This window comes from Epinephelus lanceolatus, chromosome 5 (assembly GCF_041903045.1).
Source record: "Epinephelus lanceolatus isolate andai-2023 chromosome 5, ASM4190304v1, whole genome shotgun sequence".
Taxonomy (NCBI): Eukaryota; Metazoa; Chordata; class Actinopteri; order Perciformes; family Serranidae; genus Epinephelus; species Epinephelus lanceolatus.
This window is the reverse complement of record NC_135738.1, coordinates 27,996,185-28,019,584: the sequence shown is the minus strand read 5'-3', so window position 1 is coordinate 28,019,584 and position 23,400 is coordinate 27,996,185. Positions and strand designations below refer to the sequence as shown.

General features: G+C 42.2%; 1 protein-coding gene across 2 annotated transcripts in view; it reads left to right on the top strand.

The window, feature by feature from the left end:
* Positions 1–19,547, top strand: part of furinb (furin (paired basic amino acid cleaving enzyme) b) — a 102,485-nt gene extending 82,938 nt beyond the window's left edge. For both annotated transcript variants that reach the window (XM_033635845.2, XM_078168013.1), the window contains 8 exons: positions 1,842–2,054; positions 7,268–7,368; positions 9,032–9,135; positions 11,820–11,937; positions 12,256–12,435; positions 12,668–12,795; positions 13,444–13,572; positions 14,929–19,547. In XM_033635845.2, coding sequence (XP_033491736.2) covers positions 1,842–2,054; positions 7,268–7,368; positions 9,032–9,135; positions 11,820–11,937; positions 12,256–12,435; positions 12,668–12,795; positions 13,444–13,572; positions 14,929–15,635 — 1,680 coding nt within the window. In that variant the 3' untranslated portion in view covers positions 15,636–19,547. The remainder of the gene's footprint in view (positions 1–1,841; positions 2,055–7,267; positions 7,369–9,031; positions 9,136–11,819; positions 11,938–12,255; positions 12,436–12,667; positions 12,796–13,443; positions 13,573–14,928) is intronic.
* The last annotated feature ends 3,853 nt before the right edge of the window (positions 19,548–23,400 follow it).

Genomic DNA, 23,400 nt, shown 5'->3' with positions numbered 1-23,400 from the left:
AAACTTAAGCTCATTTGAAGTCTGTGTTCAGGTGAAATTGAGGTCCCTTTGTACACTTACACGCTCAAAATGTGATTAACCGAGCCAGAATAAACAGTGTTGCAACAACTGTGATAAGGAGGCAAAGATTACTGTGTCTTTGTATTTGTCGGGATTGCGAAGCCAAAATGGTGGAACTGATTATGTGACAGGACTTTTATTTTTTTAGCAGCCAGGCCAGAGAGCAGAACAGACAATCACGATCTTTAACAGCCAGAGTAGCGAAAGATTCCTGCAGCTTTCTCCATCAATCGTTTTTTTTTTTTTTAATGTCACTTTTTTGTAGTTTTGTGCATCTGCGGGTGACCGAGAGGGAGGGAGGAAGAAACGGTGCAGGACTGCGTTCTCCCACCTTATTAATGTCTTGCTTGCCGACAACTGTTTCATTATTCCTGCTCTCTATATGTCAGATTTGTTTGTTCACCATATGTATTTCTCGGTTTATTGTTTTGTTCTCTGAAAAGAATATTTTATTCGCCCACTTGGTTCAAACTGCATGTGGACAAAGAGGAGTTTTAATCTTTCAGCTCCATGCTGAACGTCCGTGTTGAGGTTGCTGCTTTCACACTCTTATAAAAGGTTTTATTTTTATTGTTTAATTAACTTTTGAATGACAGGGTGTGATTAACGCTGAATAGAAATGAGGGTTTGTCAGTAAATTGTGATGATAATGATACCTTTATTTATTTAGCACTTTAAGAAAAAACACTTAAAAAGCACTTCACAGAAGAAAAAAATCAAAGGCTGAGAGATAATAAGGTCTAACAAAGAAGAAAAAGTACTTGCTAAATATATTGTTTAGAGGAGGAAGAAAGGCTTAATTAAACATGACAGGAAAAGTAAATCTAATTAAAAGCCAATTTAAAAAATGTGTCTGTATGGCTTTAACAAAAGGGACACTGAGGTTGCTCTTCACCCGGAGGCTATTTCAGAGCTGACTGCAATCTCTTTTTGCCCTTTGCCTCCAGCCCGAACCCTGGGGACGACAGCAGGTCTGCAGACTTCTGCAGGCTTCTATCAGATATGTACTGAGAGAAAGGAGGTCGACGGTGTAGGAAGGGTTGAGACCAACCAGTGCCTCATAAAATAAGCACTCAAACTTTAAAATCAGTTCTAAAGGTCATAGGTAACTAGTGCAGGGAGGCCAAAAAAACTGAAGAAAATGTGCAAACATTTCCTACAACTCGTGAACACCCCTGGCAGCTGTACATTGTACAAGCTGAAGGCGGTCCATTGATTTCTGGGGCATTTCAGCGATTAAAGAGTTGCAGTAATCTAATCAGCTGGAGACAAATGCATAAAAAAGGATTTGTTTGTCTTGGAACAAAAGTAGCAATCTAATCTTAGCAATGCTCCTGAGCTGACAAACGACACCCTTTGTTACTGAAATGCTTCAAGCCGTCTGTTGGCACGTCCAGGCCCAGCTGAACTAAATGCCCGTCTCATACAGCATGTGTACTTTAGGAGCGTATAGTCTCGCTGCCAGATATCATGTTGTCATTTATCATGCCCTTAAATTATATTCAGCTTGAGTAGATTTTGTAATTACATTTCTTCTGTTTGTTATCTGATGTTCTGCCGCAATAAGTCGCCTGACATTATGATGTATTAATAAGAGTTGTGCCTACAGCGGTTCACTGCTTCTGAGCGAAAGCACATAAGTGACAAGGCGTTTAAGCAGTGAGACAAACGTCTTTGTCAAAGGCAATTTTTCACACTTCAACCAGCGCTTGTTAGCCTCTTTCTCTAAACCCATTCCGTGCGTTTCTTTATGAATGTATATGTGTTTCTATATATCACAGGGACGTGGTGGACAAGGCTCCATCTTTGTGTGGGCCTCGGGTAACGGCGGCAGGGAGCAAGACAGCTGCAACTGTGACGGCTACACCAACAGCATATACACCCTCTCCATCAGCAGCACCACGCAGTCCGGCAACGTGCCGTGGTACAGCGAGCCCTGCTCCTCCACCCTCGCTACCACCTTCAGCTCTGGAAACCCGGGGGAGAAACAGATAGTGGGTGTACATACACACACACACTCACACTTTGAACATCTTAGATTTCACGTAGGATTGTTTTTGTACTTTGAATCTCTAGCGCACTGTAAATGTCAGCATCGCAAAAATAAACATGCACCTCATACTTTGCATTGGCCTGTTCAGTCAGCCAAAAGTCGACGCATCCACGATGAACCCTTCTGGAGTGTACATGCACATTAATATCATCTCTGGCAAATCAAAAGCAGGCATCGGACTGTCAAAATCAGAGTGAATGATGTGTAACATACAGTGAGCAAAGCTAACAAACACTGAGAGATGCCACATGCTTCCTTCAAGCTGCTTGTCAACTGAAGAAAGGCTCGCCTCAGGGACACAGAATCACATAAAACAACCATAAATCTACCATTCCCTCCAAAATACACCAGAGGCACGCTGCAGGCGAGCAAACACAACTCATCAAATGGATGAAATTGAAGTCATTTTAAAATTTACGGCAGCTGCTGTATTGTTGCTTTAGCAGTCAGAAGCTGTCATTTGTTGTGTCAGTGATTTCATACAGCTGTCATTTATCCAAAACTAGGATTTATGTTCACTTTGTTCGATCTTATGTTTGGTACATTGGTGTCTAGACTGTTTATTACAAGCAGACCAGGATCAAGCTTTCAAATGTGGACTCACAAGTAGCTCATTTAGTGGATAGATTTGGTCATCTGACATCTCTTGAGGCACTGGGTATATTTTACGGGGTGTTTAGAAGATGCTAGGTTTATAGCTTGTCTGTAAATGTAAAAATATAATCAGTGTTAGGCTGCAACTGACTATTTTTCATTATTGTTATTCTAGCCTTAGCATAAAATGTCAGAATATAGTAAAAAAAAAATTGCCCATCACATGTCTCTAGGGGGACAGCGCGGTGGTTAGCACTGTCGCCTCACAGCAAGAGGGTTCCTGGTTCAATCCCAGGAGGGAGCCTTTCTGTGTGGAGTTTCCATGTTCTCCCCGTGTTATCACGGGTTCTCTCCGGTGTCTCCAGCTTCCTCCTACAGTCCAAAGACATGCAGGTTAATTGGTGACTCTAAATTGTCCGTAGGTGTAAATGTGAGTGTGAATGGTTGTCTGTCTCTATGTGTCAGCCCTGTGATAGTCTGGAAACCTGTCCAGGGTGTACCCTGCCTCTCACCCAATGTCAGCTGGGATAGGCTCCAGCCCCCCCACGACCCTTAAGAGGATAAGCGGTTACGAAAATGGACGGATGGATGTCCCTAGGGATCAGTTTTTCAGAAGTAAACTGATCAGATTTCAGATTGAATCTAATCTTTAATCTAATCTTTGTTCAAAAGAAAAAAAGGATTTGGAAATCTGATTAGAATATGTAATCTAGTCACATAGTCCAGGCAAAATAGCCTTTTACGACAGACTAATTGTAAGAGATTTTTTTTCACCCTACATCATTACTATGAGGTGTCCAGAACAACATACTAAAAGTCCTAAGAAATCCTAGTTGTGGAAATATGTTTAATTCTCATCAATCCTAGATGTGTGCCAATATGGCCGTACAACAATACACCCAAATGGGCTTATTTTTTTCTTTTACTCCTATCACAGTGAAACATTCCAGAATGAAAGTAAACATGAAAAGTAACATTTTTTGTATTACAAGTTTTTTAACTCGTTAAAATATGGCCGAAAATACACCTCAATAGGCTTATTTTTCCCTTAACTCTTATCACAGTAAAACTTAACATAATGAAAGTATACATGAAAAGTAAAATTTTTTGTATTACAAGTTTCTTTGGAAATTAATTTGAATATGCAAATTAGCTCAACACTAATTGAATATGTCCTAATTTGCATATCACGAAAATTGTTTTTTTGTTTTTCCATAAAATGTATTATATTTAAGATGTTTTTCATTATGATATCAAACACACTGATAAGACTTTCATGAGCCATTTCATCAAAATATTGTGATTTCATAGAATTACCTCAGAAACACCATTCATTCCATTCGCTTGAGTTCATTGTTGCTTGGCTAAGACTGGATTATGGTCAAGGCTTTCCAGAAAAGGGGTTGGTCGAACGTCAGAACAGGGGTCACATCATACTGCAGAGCTTGAGTTGCCACAAACCTCAATGTTGAGTATATGCAGGATTCATCACTGGGATCAAGATCAATCATTGGAAGGAATGTTACTGAAGCTCTCCCATAGCAATGAGATTAGCCTAATAGAATTTGCTAATGCTAGCAAACTAGTTTGTGTCAATAGGCGATAAAGTAGTTTTGGTTTTGGGCCAAAAATTTAGAAAAGAGTTGGTAACTTAAAATGTCCAGATTGAGTTTCTGGAGAGATCAAGAGTGGTTTCCTGCCAACAATGTGTATAGATTTTGCAGGTGTTAGCTACTTCTCGTACACAGTGCATAGCCAAACAAGGGTTGAAGCCCAAAGTGTAACCCTGGTCCGAAACACTTGTTTATAGTTACAAAAAGAGGTAGTGTGAATTAATAAAGAAGTCGAGTTTGGGCTACAGTTAGGCTTACTTCAAAATGTGAAGTAATTTTGGTTTTGGACAAAATTGTTAACTGTTAGCCTAAATTGTCTACCTGTTATGATGGTTCAGAAATATAGTCTCTAGCCTACATAAATAAGTAGCCTAATCAGTTCAGTGTAGCTTATTTGAGTTGAATTTTTCCCCACTTGGCTAGGTTTCCCACTTTGATTCAGTTTGTTTTTTTCCCCTATGATACTCGCTGTTCAGGGATGCTATTTGCTATTGTGTATAGCCAAATTGGTGCAAAGTGCATTCTGCATTGTGTTGTCTGCTATTGGTGAATGTGTGTCTGTCAGCTCTGTCTGGTTTTTCGGCTAGACGTGCTGTGTGCGAGTTAATCGTTGCACTGCCTGCAATTGTTAGCTTGTCTTTACCAACAATGTCTAATCTTACCAACAATATCTTGCAAACAATCTGTAAATTTACCAGCACAAAATGTTGTCACCACATTATCGTCTGTGATTTATTCTATATTTGGAATGTTGTCTGCGGAGGTGGGGGCGGGGGGGTCATAGCCTGACATATTTTACACAGCTCATTTGCATATTTAAATTCATTTCCAAAGAAACTTGTAATACAAAAATTTTTACTTTTCATGTATACTTTTATTGTGTTAAGTTTTACTGTGATAAGAGTTAAGGGAAAAATAAGCCTATTGGGGTGTATTTTTCAGCCATATTTTAATGAGTTTTGGGCTCATTTGCATATTCAAATTCATTTTCAAAAAAACTTGTAATACAAAAAATGTTACTTTTCATGTTTACTTTCATTCTGGAATGTTTCATTGTGATAGGAGTAAAAGAAAAAAATAAGCCCATTTGGGTGTATTGTTGTACGGCCATATTGGCACACATCTAGGATTGATGAGAATTAAACATATTTCCACAACTAGGATTTCTTAGGACTTTTAGTATGTTGTTCTGGACACCTCATAGAAATGATGTAGGGTGAAAAAAAATCTCTTACAATTAGTCTGATTTTTGGGTCCAAAATGAGCTAGATTTCCTGGACTAACAGTTTTGATCTGGATTAAACCCTCAGTATGTGTTCAAAATTTTTTAGTAGGATTGGGATACCTTTGATCCAAAAACATCAGGATTATCCTGATTGGTCAAATACATAAACATTTATGTATATTTTGCACTTGATTTGTTTAATCGTCACAGCGATAAAGTACAGAAAGTCATTATTAGGCTGCCTAAAGAGCATTTTGGTACAGTAAAAAAAATAATTATAAATAATCATTTCCTTTGGCAGCACTTATGGCGATTAGCTGTAATTGTAGTGTGTTTGAAAACCACGCTAATGATTTTATTTATATCAGCTCATTTTATGAGCCCTGCAGCTGCCGAGAAGGAAGGGTTACCACAGCATGAATGTATGTTTCTGTGTGTGTGTGTGAATGTCGCCACACACACTCAGTTAGTAATACAGCAAATGCTTTCATCAGTGAGCCATTGTGCTACCTCTTTCAGTGATAGACAGTGACATAACAGACATTTATTTATATGAATCTCTTCAAGATTATTACTTTAATTTTAACCTTCACGTACCATTTTATATTAATTACATTCACACAGTCAAAAGCAGTTTCTAACTATTACATCAACCATCTCTCTTTTAATGACCCCACACTAGCTGTTCTTTCTGCTCTACAGCTAGAAGCTTACATTGTGATATATAGTCCCATTTAGAGCACTGGTTATCTGGATTTAGTCGTCTTGACAGTGTGCATCTGGATCAGGGTGATCCAATCCAATGTTGCTTTGAAAAACCAGCACAGAAGTAAGATGGATTAGCTGATCTTAGGTAGCAAAACACGAGATTTTAAACTCCAGATCTTTGTGATTCACACAGAATTTCTTTGAACTGTGTTTGTGATTTTTGTCACACAGTCTAAAACCCAAAAATATTCAGTTTACAAAGAAAGAAAACAGAGAAAAGCTGAAGATCCTCACATTGCAGAAGCTGGAACCAGCAAATATTTGGACTTTTTTTTCCCTCGAGAAATGACTAATCACTAAGTCAATGACTGCGATCCAAAAACAATTAATGAAATATGACTGTGTTTCAGTGTTGTTTCATCCAGTCCTGATATCCAACAGTTGGCCTGTGCAGACACCTCCCTTTGTTTACTCCTCTGACACGTAGATTTCTTTCCACAGATAATGGCCATTAGTGCCACAATCTGTCAGGCCAAAAGTTGCAAACCAAGAATGTGTCCCTGACCTTCACAGCTCGCCTTGCCCTCTGGCTTCTTGTCATTTCCGACGTGTCCCCATCGCAACCCAGACAGGCCTCATTAGCTTTCTGGCATTGGCAGAGACTGAGAGCAGGGGTGTACCTGAAGTGCTAACATACTTTGTCTCACCTCCACCCGACCTAACTGCGCTGATTTGGCTGACATTCGCTGCCCCGGCTGCGACCCTCTGGCACGGATCCACAGACCTGAGAGTGAACCTACCTGCTTGTTCTCTCCTCCTCCTCCTCCTCCTCCTCCTCTTCCCTCCTGCCGCGGCTTGCTGCAGGCAGAGCTCCCATTGTCCTCAGCCCTCCCCTGTCTAACCTCTCTCGCCGTGAACTTCACTCATGCTGAAGTGGGAAACTCAATGTGTCATATTAACTGTGTCTAACCTTCTGTATTTCTGTGCACTTCTCTCCCTTCCCCTGTCTCCAAGGTGACCACAGACCTGAGGCAAAAATGCACAGACTCGCACACAGGGACATCTGCTTCGGCCCCACTGGCTGCTGGGATCATCGCTCTCGCTCTGGAGGCCAAGTGAGTGAGAGCGACACAACCTCCTCCTCTAACAGGACTATTTTTATAGTCACCCTTGTAGCCATTACGCTTTTACAGTAAACACTTTTTAGATTAAATTTTATTGTAAACTTCATTTGTTATGCTCTGCTGCACACTCATAGGAGGCACGCGTGTGTGTGTGTGCGTGCGCGCACTTGCGTCTGGGAGTCGGTGTTGGCCTAAATCCCAGCCTAGAAATTCCTTTCCTCAGCAAATTAAGCTTTTGATAATCAGTTAATTAGCCAGACAAATCAGCAGCTGCAGCCCACACAGACATCTGAATACCTGTAGGGCCAGGCAGTGAAGATTTTAACTGGAGAATGTCTCTCATTATCGCTCACTCAGGACTCCAGGTGTCAGAATCCAAGTTTCTGTCAGTAGCTCTAATGTGTTCTCCATTATGGTGGCATCTTCACTCATATCTCGCGGTGTGTTAAGTTCTCTTATCAGTCAGCCGTCCCCCATTCTGCATAATTCTCTTCATTTCCACATTAGCGTTTAGCTGACAGGTGTCAAAATCAAAGCCGGTGTTACCTCCCAGTCTAGGCTTCAGCTCAGGTATACATACTCTGCGTCCTAGGTTTATCTCTGTACTGTCACCTCTGATATCACAAGAGAAGGGCACTGACTGACAGACCTAAAGTTTGCACGGTGTAGACTATCTCTCACATTTAACACCACCCTGCTGACAGGCAGCAGTAATAACAGGGCTGCTAGTTTATCAGACTGGGACCACACTGGAATTCACAGAGATGGAATCATTTAATAGGCAGTGTGTTTGGGCTTTCTGGTGTTTTATTATTTTATTATTTTTTCCCCTTCGCGCTTGGCTGAGGTGACATTGAGTGGATCGGGGGGGGGGGATCTTGTCCATTAATAACACATGAGAGGATGTGAGATGTGAATGCTGATGCAGAGAGCAGCGGAGGTGATGCGCAACAGTGCAATTTCGTGTTTCTATTTCTGACTGCTGTGGTGTTGCACTCAGTAAGCAGTGTGATTCATGGTTTGATTATCTTAACCCACAGACTGTCTTTTTCCTCATTGGTGACTTAAAGGCTTTTCCTCTGAATGCTTCCCTGATGTGCCTCTTAATAAATCTATATATATGTATTTAAAAAAAAAAAACATTTTTATTGGAAGGTGTGTGGAAGGTGACCTCATCCCCCAATCCCAGACCTCATTAGAAACTATCATCACAGCGAGGTCTAGACACAGTCCTCCACAGTGTTGTATCCACTGTTTTACTGTGTTCCCTGACCTTTCAGCACAATGGGTTATGATGTACCTTTAATACTGGTGTTTTACACCGGTGTTAAAACCATAATGTGAGCTCATACCTTTGTTATGGTTGACTGACATATCCCTCAAGGCTGTCCTTTACGTCTCAGTATAACACTTCAGAAGTATGGCTGTCCTCACTGTAAAGGCTCAGGTGGATTATATTTCAGGTGACTCAGACTCCTGACCTTTCCCATATCCCACAGCTCCTCACCTTTCCTCTGTCGTATTGTCACACAGCGGAGGTCAGCGAGACCTGGCTTTTCTCATAATGTGCATAATGTAGGAAGTTAATACCTTCCGCTGTTACATGACAGAAAGTCAGTGCGGTTACTCTGCTTACCTTCCTGTGTCTGTGTAGTATGAACCTGACCTGGAGGGACATGCAGCACCTGGTAGTGAGAACATCCCAGCCCGGACACCTCAGCGCCGGAGACTGGAGGACCAACGGAGTGGGACGCAGAGGTAAAGGCTGGTTGCTTCAAGTCAAGCACAGATGGTGTTACCTGCTGTCGTATTTGTGTGTCTTTCCTGAGCACCTGTTGGGACATTTAGAGCACAGGGAAAGGCTTTTGTTAGCATATGCATTATACAATATATATTATAAAACTCTATTCTGTGCACAGTAAATTGATTGCTATTCTGCACACAGTAATAACCTCTCACTCAGTTTCAAACTCCCTGCTCTGTGTACTCCCAAATTCTTATAGACTTGCTCTCTCAACATCTCTGCACTGTGCGCGCTCAGGTTTGCCTGCAGGCTCAACCAACATGACAAAGCCTTACAGTATGCCACAGTTTCAGCCAACCAAAAAAAATGGGATAAAATTGGTAGTTTTTGTTGTTGTTGTTTTTTGTTTGTTTTTTTTTTGCATGTTTTTTGTCTGCTACAGCCAGGGCAGGAATTCCACCGTTGGCGGTTGCCGTCCTGGCCCCTCTGTCTGGTCTCCCTTCATAAAGTTCTCTGCCCATCAGCCAGTGTGGCCTCAGTGCCCCACTCTCTGCCTGCTTTGTTCGTTTGTTTTCTTGGCCCTGCCTCTCTGCCCTCTCTTGTCAAGTTCACCTCAGCAACAGAACATTAGTACATGTACTTGATTGGTCAACAGTTACGTAATCAACGTGTGGTGTGACCAATACAATGCAAGCTGGAAAGACTCTTGTTTTAAAGTGTCTGACAGGATTTGTAAAGTGACAGTATTGTCACTACCTGTGTCTGTACATCCTGCCTTATCGGTACTGCACGTGCAGCCTTGAGACAGAAATCAGAAGGAAGCGAGACGGCTCACTCGTTAGCTACTTGAATGAATGAATAGTTTTTATTTCAGTTACATACATCTGGAGAAACAAAGATTATTTCAGTTTTTCTCACAGTCACGTATATCAACCAAAGGATAACCAAGAATATCAACAATACCAAAGAAAGGAAATAAATAAATTAATAATTAAATACATTATACTCTAAATTATAATCCTTAATTCTTTTGCATTTTGATCATTTTACATTTCAAGGCTTTTTTAAAATTCAACAGAGAGCTACACAATTTCATAGTCCATTCCATAACATGACACCCAAAACTGAAACACATCTGTATTTTACTTTAGTTCCTACTTTACATGTTTCATAATAAACAACCCTCTTTAATTATAACTTCCTTCTCTTAATTTAAAAAAAAATGACTACCCATGTTTTACAATATACAATGTTCTTGTGAAGCTAAAAAACGTAACATCCTGCTTAGATGTCAAGTTATTTCTGTGATATTTGATGGATTGGAAGAGCAGAACAACACAATGCATCTTACCAGCAGCCATCTTGGATCCTCCCCTGTAAGAGGGAGCCTATGAAAAATATGTGCTTCCATCATCAGCTACAGAAAAAACAATTTGTTTAATTCAGAATGTTGTTGATTAGGTGCTATTAATGTTATTGACTATTTCGCCATTAGGAACAACCTCATATATAAATCTGACATATGACAAAATATGTAATCTACACACAGCGTATATGTCTCACACATATATGCTTATAAATGTGATGTAAATGCAAATCAACATATATACTCATGTCATTTACCTCATCAGATGACCAGAAGACTTTAAAACTTGATTTTTAAAACTTCAAGTTATTCTTTTGATAAAAAATATGTTTATATTTCTGTAGAAGTGCTACATCATTTATTAAAAAAACATTAATGCTTTTAGAAAAGGATTTGCCAGTTTAAATTAAATAAAAATCCTGGTTTTAACTCGTGGTCTTGATGCCTTGGCATGTGGCCTCTGTGCCCTCAAAATAATTGCCTAGGCAGAGCGGCCTTGCCCATACAATTACAAAATTCCTGGCCTGACTACAGCGTACAGATCTCCTCTGAAAATCACTTGTCTTGAGTAAAGTTCAGAAAGACATTGATATTTTACATTTTTTTAATTTCACAATGGCTTCATTTTAACCCATGTTTGCACAAAGCTGTAATGTTAGCGTGTTATCACAGGCAGAGCAGACGGTCACACTGAGCCAGGCAGCAGCCTGCTCCACAATCCGAGATCCGCAGACTCTGAACAACAACCCACATTAGCTTTCCTGCTAAAGTCTCCTTCTTATCTGACTTACAAACATGAACACACGTCTTCTTCTTCTTGGCCACCAAACAAAAATTTGCTGGGAATAAGTGCACCGCTGACATAATTTTCCAGGCTAGATGACTAATTAGCCGCTCAGCTGCAGCACATTTAACAGCATGAGAATTTACCTGCGAGTATCTCTTTGGTCCATTTAGATGCTGTTGTGGTCGTTCCTCTTCAATTCCACTGCTAAAAGCAAACTGTGTGACCATGACATGTCAGCTACCAGCTGAGATGAAAAGAGTTTCTGATATTTCCTGGAGACCATGTTTTCTTCCTTTTATGCACAACAAACAAACAATTTTATGACATTATATCAGACTGTATTTGCAGAAAGGGAGGTCTAAATGTGATTTGTATAAGTAGAGGAATTATATTTATGATTGCAGGCTCAGGATTGAGGCACAAATATAACACCATGGTATTAAAGTAAAAAGTGAATTGTTGACTGACAGTAATTGTGATGTTATCTCATCGCCTCCACCCACCAACCTGCCACTCTCATGCCTCTCCATCTTCTCTCTCCACAGTGAGTCATTCGTACGGTTACGGGCTCCTGGATGCAGGTGCTATGGTGGCTTTGGCACAGAACTGGACCACAGTGGGACCACAGCATCAGTGTGTTCACACCATGCTCACAGAACCAAGGTTAGGGGGGTGACTAGCAGCTCTCTCAGTGTGTGTGTGTGTGTGTGTGTGTGTGTGTGTGTGTGTGTGTGTGTGTGTGTGTGTGTGTGAGTGTGTGTGTGTGTGTGTGTTTGTGTGTGTGTGTGTAAACCACAGTGAGGTTTACTCTCGTTATTAGCACTTCCTGTTCTATCATCCAGCTTCAGCCTGATAGATGTCGCTGCGTTCTCCTCGGAGCCGGGACGGTCGCTTAGATTTGCAGCACAGCGCTATTGTCTGTGTCCGTCTCTACAGCCACACAACATTACCCACCCTCCCTCTCTGCTTGTCAACCTGCAGAGACATCGGGAATAAGCTGGTGTTCAGCAAGAGCGTGGATGCCTGCTGGGGACGACCGGAGTACGTCAGCTCTCTGGAACACGTTCAGGCTCGCCTCACTCTCTCCCACAGCCAGAGAGGAAAATTGGCCATTCATCTCATCAGCCCACTGGGCACACGCTCCACCTTGCTTTTCCCCAGGTACACAGTAAAACACACCACAATACACACGTAACAGACGAGCCATGGTATAAATCTCTCTTTGCCCGTGTCTCTTTCACACACACAGACAAACACAATGTGCATGTACCTCAATTTTATCTGTGCACAGTTACTCCCCCAAGTGTACTCTCTCTGGGAAAAAAAACACACTTTCTGCATTCTGCCACAGGAAAAATAAGACGAACGCCTCATCTCTACCCTTTGCTTTCAGGCCCAATGACTTCTCTTCAGAGGGATTCAACGACTGGGCCTTTATGACCACCCACTCATGGGGTGAGGACCCTCAAGGGGAATGGACGTTGGAAATAGAGAACGTAGCAGCTAATGGACGTGACTATGGTAACCCCACTCATCACCATTAATTGTTCAGTCTGAACACATTACATCAAACGTACATTCATGCCAGCATTCACTGCCCCCTCATCAACTCGAGTACTCTTGAATATTTTCATGCTTCTCCAAATAGCCTCTGCTCAGCTCCCCCTTTTTTTAGTCTCTTTCTAATGATGCCATTTATACTTTTTTTTTTGGAACCAGGGGGAGCAGCTCTCAGAAACACATTTGAATTAAATCTTTGCAGCTGCTGGACAGAGAAATATTCTTTTGAAATAAAGTGCTCGGTTTCCGTTTGATTATCATATATTTTTTTTTTACAGTTATGGGGCTGAATTTTCTTTAGAATGGCAACCAGCAGCATAACGTCAAGAAGAGTTAATTCGTTGAGTCCTAGAGACCCTCGTGAGGCTTTGTTTACTCCGAACAGCCAGAGAAATAAGACAGGAAGGAATCTCTTCCTCTGCCGGTGTTGATCCTCCTCCAGTGTTGTGTTTGGTCCGCTCTCGTCAATTTCCTTTTCTTCCACCCCCATATCCTCTCCTCAGCCAGTTCATACTGTTCCCTCTCTGAGAGGTGTTATGGTGATATTCTCCTCCACATCTTAATACCCCCACCACCGCCCCTTCTCTGTCTCTCTCCTCTCTCTCACAGCCGTGCTGAGTCAGTTCACCCTCATCCTGTGGGGCACTGGACCCAGCGTCGTCAACCCCTCGTCATCCGACTTCCCTCGGCCGTCCAACAACAGCTGCAAAACCTTCGACGCCCAGCAGATCTGTATCGGTGAGATCATTCAGGCTTCGCACAAACTTTGAACAGGAGCCTTTTAAGTGGAATGGGCTCATTTGTATTGGTGCTGGCACACAGTCATTGTTACAAAACAGGCTTTTGGTCAGACTGTGTTGAGTATTTCAACTTGTGAAAAGTGAATGTTGTGAATACAGATTGCCCATTTACGAGCCTCTTTTGCATATGTTTGCCCGCACGCTATGAATATGCACATTGCCATATGTCGTATTAGTTTGAATCAGAGTGCAGGACGTATGGAGGAGCAGCAGGGGAGATTAAGAACTGCGTCAGTGCAAGAGGTGCTACGTTGTCAACAACTGTTCAGGAGGATGACTCCCTCATTGAAAGGCAGATGAGGTCGGAAGCTTCATTCTGCTTCCAAACGTTCAAACGCTTTCTTCTTAATCATTCCAGACTTCTCCATAATTCAGATAAAATCTACATTTCAAGCATTAGTGGGAACACTTTGTTTAAAAGGGCCCCAGTTTCCTTCCTAAAAAATTAACTGGAAGGTTTCTGAAAAGACTTTGTAATTTGGGGATAAGTATATAGAGGAAAAAGGGCACCTCGTTCAGTTTGTACAACTTCCGTTTACTGGTTGTGGCCTTCTTTTGACAAATTAAACATCGAGTCGGTGCACAGGAGATCAGTTGAAAATGCAAATGTGTTTTTGTGTGGTTGTAAATAGAAGTCAAAGAGACAATTCTGCAAATATAAAGACGAAGAGTTCTAAAAAATAAATGAATAGTAACACAGGCTAAATGGTTCTCCGTTTTCCTTTCATTAAGATTCTAGCAGTTCTTTTAAGAAAATTCCTCTGGAAATCAGACTGTGCCCAACCACTCTGTACAGTAACTGTTATATAATATCCTGATTTTTTCATAAACACTCAAATGAATGAGTTATTATGTGTGCTGTCCCAGAACTTCCTATCTCTCTGTAATTAGTAAAAAGATAACTCAAGCATTTGATGGATCCAGATTCTCAAATAAGAGGTTCTGCTGGTTTGTCTTACATTATTGTAAATGGAGATATTCCTGCTTTTGGACTGAAGTAAAAAGCAATTTGGAAGCAGCGCTTTGCTCCCTGGGAAATTGTGATGGCCATTTTTCACTATTTTCTGACCTTTTACAGACAAAGTGATTAATCAGTGAATCACGAAATTAATCAGCAGATTAACCGTGGTCCTAAATTATAAGCTATAGCTCTTACCAGTAAAGCTCAAAGGAAATTGAGGAGAAATTATGGGACTTGTAAAACCGGTTATTTGTGGATGTCATTTTGGTTGTGTTTTATTGGATTGTGTGAGGCTTAACTTCCCCTTTTGCTTTCCTCTCACGTTCCATCCAGAGTGCAGCCCCGGCTTCTCCCTGTTCCTCCAGGGCTGTGTGAAGTTATGTCCACCGGGTTTCACCTCGGGGCCACAGCTCCTTAACCTCTCCCTGGAGAACTGGGTGGACCTGTCCTCCGTCCAGGCCTGCCTACCCTGCAACCTCGCCTGCCTCACCTGCTCTGGCACGGGGCCTACAGACTGCCTGTCCTGCCCGCCTCACAGCCACCTGGTTCTCACCTCCTGCCTGCACCAGAACCAGGTCCAGCGCAAATCTCCGCTAGCCGGGGGACTCCAGGGTGACGGAGCACAGCCAGAGGGGGAGGTCCCAGCAGCAGAGGACGACAGCACAGAAGGCGAGGAGCCTCCGGGGATCAGCGTTGCTCCGTCCAATCAGCTGCCTGTCATCGTGGCCGTGCTCAGCTGTGCCTTCATCCTGGCTTCCTTCGTCGGGGTCTTCCTCTTGCTGCAGATGCGTTCAGGTGGCGCATCTTTGGGCTGGAGGACCAAACTGCCCTCTGTGTATTCACAGACGAGGGGGGTGCGGGTGGGCTTTGGTTTTGGCTTCGGCCAAGGACGGGAGAGGAAGGCACGGATATGCTACAAGGGGATCCCCACTGTGTGGGGGGACGAGGACATGATCGCCTACCAGTCTGAATCAGACAGCGAGGATGTGGATGGTCACAGCGAGAGGACAGCTTTTATCAAGACGCAGAGCTCGATCTAGCTGAATCCGCAGAATCTGCTGTTGTGGTGTCTGACACTACGACATCCTGGGTTTTATCAGATCTGACTGTTTGGAGCTGATACATGAAGGTGAATCACACAGGCTGCTACGGGATGAAAAAGAAACACATACGCAGGCCTTACTGTTCCATCAGCTTCCCATCCAAATACATTAAAGAGTCGATCATTAGTTTTTGTCATGTATTTATTTATGTTTGTTAATTTATCTTATTTGATTAATATTTTAATGTCAGATGTAGTCATTATGCATTTGACTCACCAGTGGGCACCAAGCTGAGGTGTTATGCAACTGTGTTACTTATTTATAACTTCAAGGAATACTTCACCCACAAAATGACAATTTCTAAATCAGTGAGTCATGTTGTGTTACCTTAAATTCTTGGAGAAAACTTTACTTTTCTTGCATGCCTCCACAGAAAGCAGCAAACATACTGATTGATTGGGGACCGCGTTCTACAAACTATATCAAAACATCAGTTTACAGATTCTCATACAACTCATGCAGTATAATCCAAAGCCCTGTTTTCCCCGAGCAGTATGGTACTGTTCAGATCAGTTCAGTATGCATTTTTTCTGTTGTGGATGGTACCAATGGAACCTTTCTGTACCGTCCCCATTTTTGGTCACCCCTCTGTTGGGGTACCTAGCACACAGATCTGGTACTAAAACAAAGAACTGTGAACACTGCAGTCCGATGATTGGTCAATAGCGGACGGTCACTCTGCTCAGGGCTGAGATCTGGCTGGTTTTGTAACCTCTGTTCATATCTTGGCAAGTTTTACATTAGTAGACTTTAACTGTAAAATGAAAGGATGTTTGCAGCAGCTGTAGACTTTTAAGGTGGAACATTGACTTGATGACGTGAATCCATCAGCACACCTTAAATTTCAGTTTTTATTGTGTCTCTTGGATGATACAGACTTTTAGTAATGAGTGGATCTTCAAGAGTTTATGTTAACTGCAGATATTCCAATGCTCACTTGGGGAGAAAAAAGCATTGTGGAGAGTCGTTCCTGTGGGCTCCGGCAACACTAAACCCCTGAGCTTGCCTGAGAAGGACTCAATGCACAAACTCACTATTTTTAAAAATCCCATGGAGAGAGACTCTCACTGCAGCCTGTCCTATTTTGTTCTGAAAGTGTCGGCACACAGCTTTGTTCAGCGGACAATAAACGAAGTGTAAACGTCCATTTATGTCATGGGTGATGAGGAAATACAGCCAGTGCTAGACGGAGCAGTGAGTGACAACATACCCGGCTACATTTAAGGGTACTGTTTGCAATGGAAACACTAAATGGACCTAGGGTCTAGGTACATGTCTGTTACCCTTGGTTCCAAAGGTACCATACTGAAAATGTTTGGTGGAAGCAGGGCTCAGGTCTCATTTATCAAGTTTTATGCTCAGTGCTTCCCAAACACATGCATTTTCGGCTAACACCTTTATATTCAAAACTAAGACCTGAAAATGAAACTCATCTGTGCTACACTTTTCAATGAAAATGCATGTGTTTGGGAAGTACTGAGCATACAACTGAATAAGTGATACTTGGATTAAGCTGCACCAGTTGTGTGAGAGATTGTAAACAGATGCTTTGATAGATTTGCTGCTGCTAAACCTGATCCCCAGTCAAACAAGAAATCAATATATTCACTGTTTCATGGGGAGGCATGCAAGAAAAACAGAAAGGAGAAAAAGAGAAATGTTTACTTTACAAATTCAAGGTAAAACGGCATGACTAATTGTTTTACAAATAGTCTTTTTGTGGGTGGAGTATTCCTTTAATGACCTGCTTGACCATGTTTTATCCAGTTTGTCGAAAGGTTAATCTGCCCTCCCATAAAGCTGGAGGACTTACAAGAGAGCTCAAAATTAAAGACACACAGGCCGAGATATCCTGGCTTTTAGTCTCAAGTACAGGTAAAAGGTAAAAAAACAAACCAAAATAAAACATAAATCCTACATTTCCCATAATGCAACTTACTAGCATCTTTCACTAGAGCTCCTCAGCCTGATAAATGCTCATGTTTACCATACTCCGTACTCCCAGTCTCTGAAAAAATGAGTCTCCAAGCTCAATAACAAGTCAAAGCTCAAAATAACCCTGAAGACATCGCCAGGGTTATTGTTAAAGGTTCAGTGTGTACGGTTTAGGGAGATATATATTGGCAAAAATGTGTATAAATAACCTAAAAATAAGAACTGTCAAATTTTTTTTTAGCTTAGAATGAGCTCTTTAAATCTCATAGGGAGCGAGTCCTCGTCCATGGAGTCCCCCATGTTGCACCGCCATGTTTCTACAGTAGTCCAGAACGGACAAACCAAACATCAGCTCTAGATAGGGCCATTTGTGTTTTGGCGTTGCGCCACTGTAGTTAGCAGCCCCTCTGTGACAAGCAGCATTGGAAGAATGTGAAACTACTTTGATTAGTGTTTAAATCACCTGGTGCGTTTTTGAGAGGAAGACACCACTACCGGTTATTCAGTTCTTGATAAAACCTCCTCAACGACTTGATCTTAAGTTGTCAGAGACTCTGACATGCCCTAAAGCAGTGGCTGCCAACTGGTCCCACCACGGGGTCCAGATTCCCCCTTAGTCATTAGTTCAAGGTCCACACAGTTTAATATATTCAGCATCATACCTGCGTTTGGCCATGTCGTCGAGCTAGTTTGCTGTCTCTGTTCAGTAGCTGTCTGTTGTTCACTAACTCTACAACAGGAAACAGCGCTTCAAAATAAAAGCTTGTGCTTGAAATTCACTGTACTTAAAAAATAGTGTATGTTTTTTTACAAACTTGACACATTTGCGAGTCACTTGCGGTCCATTCAGAATGGACCCATGACCCACTTTTGGACCGCTACCTACCACTTGGGAACCACTGCCCTCAAGGAATCTAACCGGGAGAAGCTGCTGGTTGCAGTCTGCAATCCTCGTCACTAGATGTCACTAAATCCCCTGAAATATTACACACTGGACCTTTAAGGCTCGTCAAAGCTCCTCCAGATTGACAGAAGAGCATATACAACCCTAACAGGCTGAGAGGTACAGTCTGTGACGAGTGAAATGAACTCCATGTGTATAATGGTTGAAGTGATCCTTTGAGCCAGTAGAGTGCATTAAATTCTCACATATGCATCGATTTGTCCCCAACACAAACACCTGGCCATCAGCGCAAGCAGACGTCTCATAAATTGGTGTTATATCTTATCAGATTCTTGGCAGAATGTGGGCCAGGGGTCGTGAAGTTGACACGCAGTTGATTAATAATAAGAAAACTTTAAATTGAAGATTTCTGCAGCGCACTGGGACGGCATAATAAAACATCCCGCTGGCTGTTTGATAAGCAGGAAACTGTGGAGGATGCTCTGTTTTCAATCAAGGCGCAGTGGGAATTGCCACGGCGGCAGAGCCATATCAGATGTATCAGTCACAAAATCTCATTGACTTGTTGTAGAGTAACACTGTTTTTGGATGAAATAAAAAATACTTAGCCGAAAGCTGCCAGGCTGACCTTTGCAACATTTTTCCTCCTGGTTGCTGCGGGTAAGAAATGAGATCATTTTCTCTTCATTTTCCCCACGGAGCATATATTGATTTTGGGGCTTCTCTCCCAGAACATCTTCATCAGGATGAAGCTCTTTCCCTTTCTATTGTGAGTGCCATACATTGAAAGACAAATACATGCTTTATTTGCCCATCTATAACAGTGTGGCCTCCACGCAAGCTGAATCAAAGCCTTTGGATTTAGAGGCCCGAGTGGAGTATAAGTAATGAGATCTTGTATCACATTTTCTATGTTTGTTTTATATATCCTTTTTTATTTAACGGACAATGGGTGTTAATATTGTGGAAATCAGTTTTCATGCTGGAATAAAACGACTTTGGCTGTTGCATAGATAGACTGTTTGTCTCTTTACTGCCAGATTTGAAAACTTTTAGGGGTTTTACGCCTCTTAAACTCAGCCTCTGACACGCAAACACGGCCCGAGAGAGCAGATGGTTCATCACTTCTTCATGGCCGTATATCATTGTAGCAAGTGTGTTTTCTCCACTCCAGGCGTTTAGCTTTAACGGGGTGCCAGCATTCTGTCTGCTGCCTACTATCCAGTTGCAGCGAGCGTGCTGCCAAAAAAAGCCTTGAAGAAACTGTTTTCTCAGGCTTCAATATGGTGGCCCCCTTAAAGATTAAATTAATGTAAATGGAAAAGGTTTGTATGCACGACAGGAAAACAATGCCCGCTGGTAACAGCTTTGTTCATTAGCAGCTTTGTAACACCCTCTACAGAGGCAGGTAACTGGGTTCATGGGTGAAGGTACATTCATTCTGTGGCCCATAATTAGATCTGCGGGGAGAGCTCGCTGCACAATTCAGCGCCCCTCGGATGCATCATTATAAATGCAGCATGTGTGAAAATAAACGTGTGCGTGAATTGGCTTGTGTAGTTGTAAGGTGGATGGGGTTGAAAGTGTTTCGTCTCCTTGTTCACACCTTGGTTGCGTTTCTGAGAGCTGGTTTTGTCTTTTGTTTTTTTTTCCTAATGTATGCCCTTTAGCCTGTATTAATGAGCTGTCATGTTCTGCACAATGCTGCCCACTAACAAGGCTTGGCAACAAGAAATATCAGATTAATTAGATCAACACCAACAAATCAGAGCCCTGTTATCTGATTTCACATTCAGATCAATTAGACACTGAGGTTCCAGTCTCATTATTCCAGCTGGTCAAACAGTATTTGTGCTGAATCTGAATCTGAGAGGCTGAGAATCCAAGTCGGCACCAGCAGAGTCTGGAGTAAGATGCAGCGGCTGAGTGTCCCCAGGGTGTCTCCACAGGCATCACTTCCCCTTGCACACACACACACACACACACACACAGCCACTTCATCTCTCCACCACACATGCAGCACAGTGATCACTCTCAGGCCTCAGGCATCCCTGCCACCACACTTTGTCTCCCTCTCCCTCCCCGATCCGTCTTTATGAAGCGTGAACAAAGAAACATTTCTTCTCATGTTTAACTCCTGCTCAATGCTGTCGCAGACACCTTCAACACCTTCGCCTCGCTGACGTGTACACATGGGTGAAAACTTGCTGCTGTTAACTACGTGTGATTTAAAGCGTGGGCTACCACACTGACACCCTGCTCGGTTCAATGTCAGGTGGACTTCTTGACAGCGAACCGCTGACAAGTGACGCACTGGACAGTCTCAAAAGGCTGATGTCTCCAACACTTATCTGACTGGCAGCATCTGTAAGCATGTGCTGCTGTACTGACTCAATGTTGCCCCCTATTGATGGAGAATTAATTGAGCTCTTTTGACCAAAAATACTTGTGCATTAAAAGTTCAAAAGAATCGAATTAATTTCAGATAAAGACAAACTATTGAAAGAGACGCTCTTTATATTTTGATCTTTATTTCAATCCCCATCTTCTCTGTTCTACTGCTGCTTAAACCCATCACGAATAAACAAATACAGAAGAGACCTTGCCTTCATATATTACCTCTGGACAAACAAAAACAGCGCTACAACAGATATCACATACTGAAAAACACATTTATACAGAGACTCAGACACACACCGAAACAGCAGGAGGAAAAAGGTTATGACAAGGTTAGACGACGGGAGAAAGTGCAATTTAAGATGCAGTGAAGTCTGGCTTACAGAATTGTTAACAGCAGCTGGAGGCAGGGGAGGGGGGCAGAGAGGGGAAATCTGCAGTGCTCACAGTGGAGAGAGAGAAAGCAGAATGTGTTGCGCCATGGCAGACCAGACATCAGGCCAGAGGAGGAGAGCAACAAAGCAGCAGACCTCCAGCTGAAAAATGATGAGCGATTAAAGTGGTTGGACACAGTGGGGTGGGGGGGTGGGGGGGCAGAGGAGGGGGGGGGGGGGGGGGGGGGGGATAGTGGAGCAGTACAAAGTGTGACACAGGTGGGCTTTGAGATGTCCGGCCTCAGCTTTGGACACAGATGACAACATCCTCCACGGCCGTTGTGGAGGCAGATACGCACCAGAAACAGGCTGAGTGCCTCGAGGCAGCCCCCCCAAATAAGAAGCACTGTGGAGCTGAACTCTGAAGAAAAAAAACTGCAGCTCATTTGAAGAAACTTATTTCTTCGGTGTTGAGGATCCCTGCGAATGGTTTGATACGACTTATTTTTAAAGGGTCAGCTCACACAAATTACAAAAATAGATTGTGTCTTGCTTGGCAGCATTTTGACATGCAGACAGTTTTGGTTTGATGTGGCATGGTTTTGAGAAATCCCTCTAGATTTCTACCACTAATGGAGGTGAATGGAAAATTACATCTAAAAATAAAATTAACAGCAACATGTCCCTCCAGAATGAGTGCCCCACCTTTCACACTGTGTCCCAAATCCATACTACAGAGTTAAGATATTCTATTTACGAGCTTTGTAATTCACTTTTTTGTAGTTAGTGTACAAGAAATCATACTTTACTGTTCCAAACAAGCATTCATCCTGCAAAGGCAATCAATCCACAGATTTTGGCGAGGCAGCAAAATATTTTTCGAGTCATATTTTTGTTTTCTGGGGAGTTCCTGGAGCTGTTCCACCACCATCCACACTTAGTTTCAGCAGCTGTGAGCAGCTTCTCCATTTCCTTTGGGCAATGCATAGTCATACACACCCAAAAGTCAAGCATTTTTTTTAGTATGCACACTGTCACTTTTCCAGAGTGAACACTGCAAACTCAAAACCTGCTTATAATTAGTACATAGTGTGGCATTGGTGCTTAGTAGAAAGCAGTCCCAGTGAAATTGCCTCACAGTGAAAGCTGTGGATTATCCCTCAGTGATGGGGACACTTTTTCTCGAAGGACCAGTTGCCAATTTATTTTTTTTATACAAAAATTATTCCATTCTGCTTCATTTTATTGGTGTGGTGGCAGAAGTGTCAGAGACAGATTTAGTGCTGAAACAATCACAAGAAAATTAGCTGACAGCAATTTGGAGAATTATTTCACTCACTGTTCATTTACTACAAAAACGCCAACGATTCCCACATCGCAGCTTCTCAAATGACGATGGCTTTTTTTTTTTTCTATTTAAAATGATTGAAAAATCTTTAATACCTCTGGGTTTTTGCTGTTTGTACAAAACAAGTGATTAAAGACACACATGGGGTGGGCACGTTTCACTATTTTCTGACACTTTATCGACTTAATGAACAATCATTAGTGGCAGCTCCAGACAGATATCTCAAAACCAAATGTATCTGCATGGCCCGATTTTGTAATTTGGGTGAACTAACCCTTTCATTTCTCTTCTGATCATCAATGGGAAGCTCACTTTGTCCTGCAATGATATGACCCATGACTCGACACAGATAAACTGATCAATGATGCCTAACAGTACTATGAATGGTCCCTGATAGAGTGCACTGTGTCCTCAATACACCCAAAAATAAACCCTCAAATATTCACATTAACATACTCTACAGACGCACACACACGCACACATACTGATATATCTGTCGTATGGTATATATGAGGTAAAGTCTTTGTCTAGTCTTCTACTGCATACAGTATGGTACACAGAACCACCCTCTCAGCAGTGAAGTACGAGCACAGGAATGATGGACAGAGGCTTGGAAACACACAGATTTCCAGTTTTCTCGTCAGGAAAGAGGAAGCTCAGGGAGGGAAAAAGAAGTGAAGGAAAGAAAGTCTTCCGACTATCTACAAGCAAAACCAGCCAACAGAAGGTAAACAGTCATCCGAT